Source organism: Idiotropiscis lumnitzeri, chromosome 2 (assembly GCF_059441095.1).
Source record: "Idiotropiscis lumnitzeri isolate Australia: NSW breed Sydney's pygmy pipehorse chromosome 2, RoL_Ilum_1.0, whole genome shotgun sequence".
Classification (NCBI taxonomy): domain Eukaryota; kingdom Metazoa; phylum Chordata; class Actinopteri; order Syngnathiformes; family Syngnathidae; genus Idiotropiscis; species Idiotropiscis lumnitzeri.
This window is the reverse complement of record NC_142392.1, coordinates 16,296,920-16,306,284: the sequence shown is the minus strand read 5'-3', so window position 1 is coordinate 16,306,284 and position 9,365 is coordinate 16,296,920. Positions and strand designations below refer to the sequence as shown.

General features: G+C 38.6%; 1 protein-coding gene across 1 annotated transcript; it reads right to left on the bottom strand.

Moving 5' to 3' along the window:
• Positions 1-1,420: 1,420 nt before the first annotated feature.
• Positions 1,421-7,396, bottom strand: LOC148341819 (uncharacterized). Its single transcript, XM_088288624.1, has 2 exons — positions 7,271-7,396; positions 1,421-2,786 (listed from the first exon to the last, which is right to left on the bottom strand). The coding sequence occupies exons 1-2, from the start codon at positions 7,392-7,394 to the stop codon at positions 1,807-1,809; spliced, it is 1,104 nt and encodes a 367-aa protein (XP_088144750.1). The 5' UTR covers positions 7,395-7,396; the 3' UTR covers positions 1,421-1,806.
• Positions 7,397-9,365: the final 1,969 nt, after the last annotated feature.

Sequence of the window (9,365 nt, the reverse complement as noted above, 5' to 3'; positions counted from 1 at the left end):
ACACCTTAAATTACTTCCATACCCTGGAAGGTCACTGACCTGGCGAGAGAATTGCACCCACCATAAACAATGCTCAGGCCTATTTTCTCTCAGGGCAGTATCTGGTTACATCGGAACTTCAGAACCAAGACTGGTCACTTCTGTGAGCTCCAGTCCCTTCATAGTTTCAGAAAGAGAATTACTTCCCAGATCTAAATTAGGCCATTTAAAAATACACAACTTATTTTTTCATTTATTTCAATTTATATTGAAGCTTGCTTATGTAATAATACAATACTTATTCAATTATTTTAATGTAAAATTATATCAATATTAATTTAAACCGTTTTATTTCACTCTTGAATATTTCTGAACAAATTTGTTCTTTTGAATATGTGTGCAATTTAAATTATTCCATCCATCCAGCCATTTTCTGCCGCTCATCCAGGGTCGGGTTATTGAATTTATTTAATAGATAAGTATTTTTTCTAATTCAATATTTATTTCACGATTAGGACTCTTTTGAATTAGTTCAATATTTATAAAATGTTTCTATATATCTTATTAATTGAATTAAGTCTGTATGTGGTTGCCAATTTTAAATTTTAATATTTCCCTATATCAATATATAAATAATCCAATGTATAAAAAATATAATATAGCATGAAAAAAAATATTTGGTAGATTTGACAAAATGAGTTTTTCCAAAGTGAGATTCTGCTTAGCAACAAACCCCAAACGCTTGATAGAGCTCAACCTAGAAAGTGGTTTTAGCTCGTCAGAAATTTATTCAGAAAGCGAAATATTAAATGTATGTGAGGGGATATTGGAAGAGTTTGAGTTATGTTCAATGGACCACTCATATACGAGCCAGCTTAACACAGCGAGAAAACCAGCGCTGACTCCAGTCGCTATCAGATTGCCAACTCTTGACATTCCAAAACCTTTAAGAGAAACTGAGACTATTTGCGTTTCTCTTTCTGGTTCTTTTTATAGTTCAACTTCTAGTTCAGTTTTTCACCTTTTCACGGCGTAATGAAGGCCAGTTGAGCAAGTGGAACAAGTGATTTCATTGATGATTGTGGAAGGCACTGATTGCATAAGCACCGTTTCTTCTCACACCTTTTCCATTAAGTACGATTAAAAAAAAGCATAACGTTAACAAATGTTGTTCCAGGCAAAGACAATTAATTGCATTTACATGTTTGATGTAAACACACAAAAAAATCATCATCACTCAGACACATTGCTTCTTCTGGCAATGATCACATTGGCTTAGTGTCAATAAAAGAGCTTTGCAAAATTCTTTTTTTCATATTTTATTCAAAATCAAAATTTACATCTTACCACTAAGAGTCAGTTCCTTCAGTTTTTTGTTGTCTTTTTTTTAAGCTTCAAGGATCGCTGCTATTCTCACCAGCACAATTGTGACTCTCCGCATGCTGTTTAGTGGAGAATTTTTTAGCACAAACGCTGCAACTGAATGGCTTGTCTCCACTGTGTGTTCTTGTGTGGCGTCGTAAATGCGACTTTCGAGAGAAGCTCTTGGCACAAACTGAGCAGGAAAAAGGTTTTTCTCCACCGTGTGTTCTTCTATGTTTTGTTAAAGTTGACCTATCAGAGAAGCTTTTGCCACAAACTGAGCATGAAAAAGGTTTTTCACCACTGTGTATTCTTGTGTGGATTGTTAAATTTGGCTTTTGAGAGAAACTCTTGCCACAAACTGAGCAGGAAAAAAGTTTTTCTCCACCGTGTGTTCTTCTATGTTTTGTTAAAGTTGACCTATCAGAGAAGCTTCTGCCACAAACTGAGCAGGAAAAAGGTTTTTCACCACTGTGTTCTTGTGTGGATTGTCAAATTTATCTTTTGAGAGAAACTCTTGCCACAAACTGAGCAGGAAAAAGGTTTTTCTCCACCGTGTGTTCTTCTATGTTTTGTTAAAGTTGACCTATCAGAGAAGCTTTTGCCACAAACTGAGCATGAAAAAGGTTTTTCACCACTGTGTATTCTTGTGTGGATTGTTAAATTTGGCTTTTGAGAGAAACTCTTGCCACAAACTGAGCAGGAAAAAGGTTTTTCTCCACCGTGTGTTCTTCTATGTTTTGTTAAAGTTGACCTATCAGAGAAGCTTTTGCCACAAACTGAGCATGAAAAAGGTTTTTCACCACTGTGTATTCTTGTGTGGATTGTTAAATTTGGCTTTTGAGAGAAACTCTTGCCACAAACTGAGCAGGAAAAAGGTTTTTCTCCACTGTGTGTTCTTCTATGTTTTGTTAAAGTTGACCTATCAGAGAAGCTTCTGCCACAAACTGAGCAGGAAAAAGGTTTTTCACCACTGTGTGTTCTTGTGTGGATTGTCAAATTTATCTTTTGAGAGAAACTCTTGCCACTAACTGAGCAGGAAAAAGGTTTTTCACCACTGTGTGTTTTTCTGTGTCCATTTAAAGACAGCTTTGAAGTGAATGAGTCAGCATCACATGCCCTTTCACCTTTAGCTTGCCCATTATCATCATCATTAGTATCATCATCATCGTCATGAGTGTCTGATAATGTGTCCTCATTATGTACTTGTGATGGTCCCCAGTGGTCTTCATCACCTTCTGTCACGTGATGACTTGAGCTGCTGCTTGGAGGCTCCGCCCCTCTGTTGTCCTCACTCTCATCCTTGTTTTCATCTTCAGTCTTGATAGGGACAACGTTCAGTGGTGACTTGTTGATCTCCTCCTCCTCCTCCTCCTCCTCCTCCTTTTTGATGTGAGCCAAGTCTGGCTCCTCTTTCACAGAACAGAGATCATATTCACTGACGTCTGCAGGACACAAAAAGACGAACACACATTTGGTTTGGTCAAGTCAAAGCTCATGCGGCGACTTTGTCTTATATTGTTTCTACAGTGCGGCACGGTGGCCGACTGGTTAGCATGATGGCCTCACAGTGAGAGACATCATCGGTTGTGGGTTCAATGTCCTCCCCGTGCCTGCGTGGGTTTCCTCCGGGTACTCCGGTTTTCTCCCACATTCCAAAAACATGCATGGGAGGCCGATTGAACACTCTAAATTGCCCCTAGGTATGAATGTGAGCGCGGATGGTTGTTCGTGTCTGTGTGCCCTGCAATTGGCTGGCAACCAGTTCAGGGTGTCCCCCGCCTACTGCCCGAAGATAGCTGGGATAGGCTCCAGCGACTCAAAGTGAGCAGAAGCGGTACAGAAGATGGGGATATATATATATATATATATATATACACATACATACAGTGGAACCTCGGTTCTCGACCATAATCCGTTCCTGAACCCTGTTCGAAAAGCGAATTGTTCGAACACCGAAACCATTCCTTTGCTGCTTGCACTGACTTTCTTTGGAGGCATGATTAGGGGCTAAAACACTTCGTACACCTATATAAAACGCGAGAGCAAAACGCAGCACGTCCGCACGCGACAACAGTTGGTCACGAAGAGAGCAAGAGAGCGATCTACACCCGCACGCCGCTCAGCATCCCACCCTCGCGTTGGCACTCACGCGTCGTACCGGCGTTCGAACTCCGATGTTTGTTCGAACTGCGAACACTTTATATATATCAGGGTTCGCGGTTAACCACTTCCCGATTGCCCGGGGCAAGTGAAATTTGGCCACGGGCAAGGTAAAATTATGGGCAACTTGCCCGACCGGGCAAGCATTTTTTAAAGCAGCCAAATATCTTTAATTTCGCCGAAAACTGCGATGTTATCTGTTTGTGTGCACTGTATGGTGATGGTTTAACCCAGACACCCCCTTATGTTATGGTTTGGTCCATTGGCCTTATCGGGGGCAATGGGCGGGCGCTACGGGGATCAGTTAGTTCAGTGAATGTCGAGTTAAAGTGGACGACAATAAATCCCGCAGTATTGGAACTCGCTGTAGTTGCATCCTCATTTGAAGTTTGAAAAACACAACAAAAACCTACGATATTTCGGCCGAAAATTGACAGTCGGAAGTTTTCTTCCCTTCTGCGCATGTTTACAAGTGGCGACGAGTTCGTCCGAACATTTCGGATTCCTCTGACATGACTAAAATAGCTCAAATATTTTTAAGTAGACAATTCAGTTGTGAGTAAGGAAGGGAGTAATATTTGATTATTGGCTGTTAATTCATTAGCTCCATGATGTGACCTGACATGTGTTCTGTTTATGCTATGAAACTTATGGAGGCAGCGCCACAGGCACTGGTCCTAAAGGAATACACAAATTTCCCACACTCACAATTTACTCATGTGATTCCTCAATTAATAGGCTCTCCTGGATTTAAAATTGATAATCTGGATTGCTGTAATATCGTTTTCCCAATTTATTTTAATTATTAAAACTACAATTAACATTTTCAATAACTGCACAGGATGATACATGCTGTTGTGAGCAGGGTTTCATGGTTGATGATGAAAACAAGATTAATTTATGTTAATCAGATTATATGTTTATTTACATTTGTGGCGCACATTTTACAACCATAAACATTTTATTCTTAGAGAAAAAAAATTGTCACTTGGCCAAGTCGGGCAAGTAATTTGGCCACTCGGGCAAGTCAAATTTTAGTGGCACTTGCCCTATGGGCAAGCAGTTTTTAAAGTTAACCGCGAACCCTGCATATATACACTTTACGCAAGTGTCCAAATTCACGTGGCCTCCGAGAACTAGCCTTATAATCTGTCCTCGTTTCCTTGGAGTTTCCATGGAGACGGGCCCTGAGTGAAGGCTACGAGAATGCAACCTTCGCAGCCTTAAAATCCTCGCTCTTCCTCTACGCCGTTCTACACTCGCAAGATGCAAACTACCGAAGCCACGTGTTCCGCCTCATCGGAGTGCACTTTCAGGTGTAAGTATAAGTTATTTATATGCAATATTAAAACATCACTCATGAGAAATATTGGGCAGCATTGTTTGGATATTTAGCTCCAGATTAAGATAATTTTATTAGTTGCGATATCGGCCAAATGTAACTAAGGTAGCTCTAAGAACTATTGCATAGGAGGTAGGGCTGGGCGATAAACCGAAAATTTACCGTTACCGAAATTTAGTACAATGACCGAAATCATTTTGCCCATGTCGGTAAATTCAGTGTTTAAAAAAAAGAAAAAAGAAAAGCCTTTTCTGTCTGCGGCAATGTTCATGCCCCTTTAAGACCGCAACAGCGCCTCTAGTCACGTGACTCCAACAGTCTGCTCGAGAAAGAAAACAGACGTCGCTGTCGTAGCTGGGATTCAAATCCAGAAGCTTTTTCACCACCCACAACACAACCATGTTGTGCTGAAAGTTCAAAGTGAGAAGCAAGGTTCGACAAGTGACAACAGCCCATTAACGGAGGCGACACCATACGAGAGAACGTCTCAGAGGAGGACGCAATAGCCTAGCACATAGCTAAAGATAAAGCTCCTCTAGTTCCAGTGGCGCGCACAGGATTTAAACGCTCCATGGAAGCCATATTTCCCGATATGGACTACATCGGGCCGGGAGCTTAGACATGTCAAGCATTTTGCATCCTCATCCGACTTGTGGTCGGGTCGCAACATGGATCCCTGATTGAGCCTGACTGGGCATTACATAGATGACAAGTGGCGACTGCGCACCAGAGTACTCGAGACGGCACATTTTCCCGATGATGCCCACTTGTTTATTTGGCTTGCATTGACATTTTCTTTCATTTTATTTAGCATTTTTTTATTTGACATTATTTACATCATGAGAGCATCTTGGCGCAATCTATTTGCAGAAAAAGATTTTGCAAGAGGTACCCTTTTTTTTGTGACATTGTTCAAGTCATGCAAAGCAAGCTATTTTGGAATTTATACAAATGATTTTTGTACTTTTATTTTTCATTGAAAGTAATGTGTACCAGTTGGTCAATAATAAAAACAGTCAATATGCATTTCCTGCATTTATTTAGATTTTTTTTAGTCCACGGGGGGAATTTATCGTGCATTTATCGTTATCGAGGTAAAATTGGTCAATTTCTCGCGATATTGATTTGAGGTCATATCGCCCAGCCCTAATAGGAGGTACGGCTAAAACATTTGAATTGCCTTATTTCTGCATGTTAGCATTATTTTATTTAATCTTTTCCTTACGTTTTAGGGAGCAAGGAGATGACCGCGCTGATCAAGCTGTGCGGGGAGTACGACAGCCTCTTTACAGGGGCCAAGTTCTCCGCAGCCACAGCATGGAGGCAAAAATACAATTTCTAGCAGGAAAAATATTTGACGGGTTATTGTCTTATTTCCATCCATTTAAACTCAAAATATCAAAAAGAAAACGCATAAGAATGGTGAGACCCACTATAGCAATTTTATTCCATTCATCAGCCATTTGTGTTTGAATTAGATTTGCGCTAACACGCAGCTGTTTATTCCAGCACAGAATGTGCCCTGTATAAATTCCATGTACCCCCGACAATGTGCTCCCCAATTACTGATATTAATGAATGATATAATCTGCATGTTACCCATAACACCAGGATTTCTGACTAATATTTGCATCTTTTTTACCCGTTTTTTCTTCCTTTATTTTTGCATGTATTTTTATTTATTTAATACAGGACCATCGTGGAAAAACTTGAGCTGCAAGGCAAAGTTACGCCCCTGCAGGCAAAAAAAAAAATGGGATAATTTAAAAATGAAGTATAAAGTATGGAAGTCCACATTTTTTTTCTTGTGTGTGAAAATGAAGATATAATTGTTTTATCTTTTTGCTTCTTTTCAGATAAAGGATTGCGAGCGAGCGAGCCTGCGCATGTATTTTAAATGTTTGGATGAGGTGAACTACGCACATGTGCACAAAACTGTGCAGGGCCACCCGAGGTTCATTGACACTCACCCGACTACGCCAGTACAAAGTTCATAAATAATTAAGACCAATACGTACTTTTTTTTTTTAACTTATTGTGTTTTATCCACTAAAATTGATCAACCGCCATTAATGTTTTCGCCGCAGTGTGCACATATTTTAGATTCAAGCAGAATTCCTTCCATAAGGAATTGCTTGAACAAGATATAAAAAACAGAAAATGCAAAATGTTAAATTTTCAGTTCAAAATTTATACTGGGAAAAACACGGAGTTTACCCCCCACTATTGGTTATTCTTTGGCATATATTTTCTGCACTGATGATTTGGCATAAACAAATGTTCAGCAGACCTGCAAGTAAAAGGCAATATTTAAAAATAAAACGGCAATAACCTTGAACGCATTTCCCCAAACAACTTAATGTTGTGATGCATATTTTTAACGTTGTTCTTTACAAAGCAAATGAGAGTAAAACGTATACAAACCTGCTTTGTGTAGCACAACACGAGGCTGGTTCCAACCTTCGCCCAGCAGTTGAAGATGTTGCTCGTTCTCTTCTTTTTTTCCACAAAGTTCCTCTTTGTACTTGGGTGTCGTTCTTGCGCACATTTTCAAACGCCAATCTCAACAAATCCGCACTTGATCTCTGCTTGGCGATAACTCGTGTGCTTCTCTTTGTTCGACGAGACGAATGAAAGATGGCGTCGTTTTTTTTTTTTGTTTTTTTTTAATAACAAACTTTATTGAACATTTTAAATAGACAGTACAACACAACAGTATCACAAGTTCACTTCAGGTATTAAACTAACATATACATTTTCATCTTTAAATATAATTTACAACGAAGGGTAATGAATGTAGAAAAACATGTATATTATAAAATAAAATAAAAATACACAGTAAAACAGGAACAATGTCTCTGGATATATGTAATTAAGGCTTTTAAAGGAAAAAGGCATTCAAAAATGTCAATATCTTGTTGCTTTTCTTGTTGTTAATTAATTTAATCGAGTTAAATATGGATTTCAATTCGATCAGGAAAGGGGTAAATCTGGGAGAGGATCTTGAGAATTTCTGTTTGTGGATAAAAAATTTTGCATAAAGAATGATGAAATTAATTAAGTATGCAAAATTGTTATCGTTTGGGTTACTATAATAGCAAACAATATCCTTCAGATTAAGAACACAGGGGGTTTCAGATGGTTTAAAGAAATGAAACGTTAAATCATACAGTCAAAGAATAAATGAGATATTGTCTCAGTTTCATTCCCACAGAAAGAACAAATATTGCTAATATCAATGAATTTGGAAATTAAGGAATTAACCGGATATATATTATGTAAGATATTAAAATGTATCACCTTGGCTTTATTAGTAATACAGTATTTATAAGGTAAAAGCCATGCTTTTTTCCAATTTACGTCCATAATCTGAGAATTCCAAAAAGATATCCCTCTGGGCACAATTTTCTTATTTTTTAATAGAATTCGACGTATATGCTGATTATTACATTTTATGTCTATTAATTCAATTCCGTCTAGTGTTAAAATAGAATCTGGAGGAGCAGCTTTACTATATTTTAAGTGGTTTGCCATAAGATGAATCAGACCATTAGGAATGGCACGTATTACTAAATTAAAGATTTTAAAAGGAATTGGAAAGTTGTGTACAGACATGAATTGCTCATAAGATAGCATATTACCCAATTCATCAAATAAATTTAGGAGGTGATTAATTCCTTTTTCGTGCCATTTGGGAAGAAATAGAGACTTGTTTCGAACAAGTATATTGGAGTTGTTCTAAAGGAGAGTTTTGTGAGGTGAGAAATTGTGGACAAAGGCCAATACCCACGCAAGCAGGGCCTGTTGATAAAATTTGGAGAGTTTGATAGGTAATTTGGTGTCAGGTTTAAATGCCCATTTTGGGAGGGCTTACTGAAATAATTTACTAAATGTAACGGCCGAAATAAAACGCTAGCTGAACGGCCAGGAGGAACCAGACACCGTTGTTCATTTTCACCGCCGGCGGGGGAAAAGAGTGGGACAGAGAGGCCGCCTGCTCGCGGCCGCCCCATGCAACTCCTCTTCCTCCTCTTCTCACCGGCTCGGCTTTTATTAGTTTGACTCAAGAATCACATGAAATTAGAATACAATGAAGGTCTGTTTAGCCTAAACTAAATCACCAGAATACAGGAGATTAATTAACAATGGTGGTCTGTTTTAGACTAAACTAATCAGCAGAAGACAGAAAACATCAATAACTAATCATCAGTAACTCTAGCAGGCAGAGAATCACAACTCACAGTGTAAAGGTCAATTTAACTATACACATCATCAGGATACAGTGTCTGTGTGCGTGTGTGCTAAAATAACAAGTAAGTGTATAAAAATATGATTATAAATACACAAACTGATTAACTATCCTCAGCCCATCTTACATTTGGTTGGCACAAAATTACACTGAAGAAGAAAGCGAAGTCCTCCAATTTTGCTGAAGATGTAATTATGAATAAAATACCAGATTGAATTTGGATTTGAGAGACACTTCCTTAACCAGGTGATCCTAAATGTGTTAAGAACA

Coding starts and splice junctions, on each gene's coding strand:
- LOC148341819 (XM_088288624.1), bottom strand. CDS start 7,394: ATGTGCGCAAGAACGACACCCAAGTACAAAGAGGAACTTTGTGGAAAA. Junction 2,787..7,270: donor TGTTGTGCTACACAAAGCAG/GTTTGTATACGT, acceptor TGTGTCCTGCAG/ACGTCAGTGAATATGATCTC.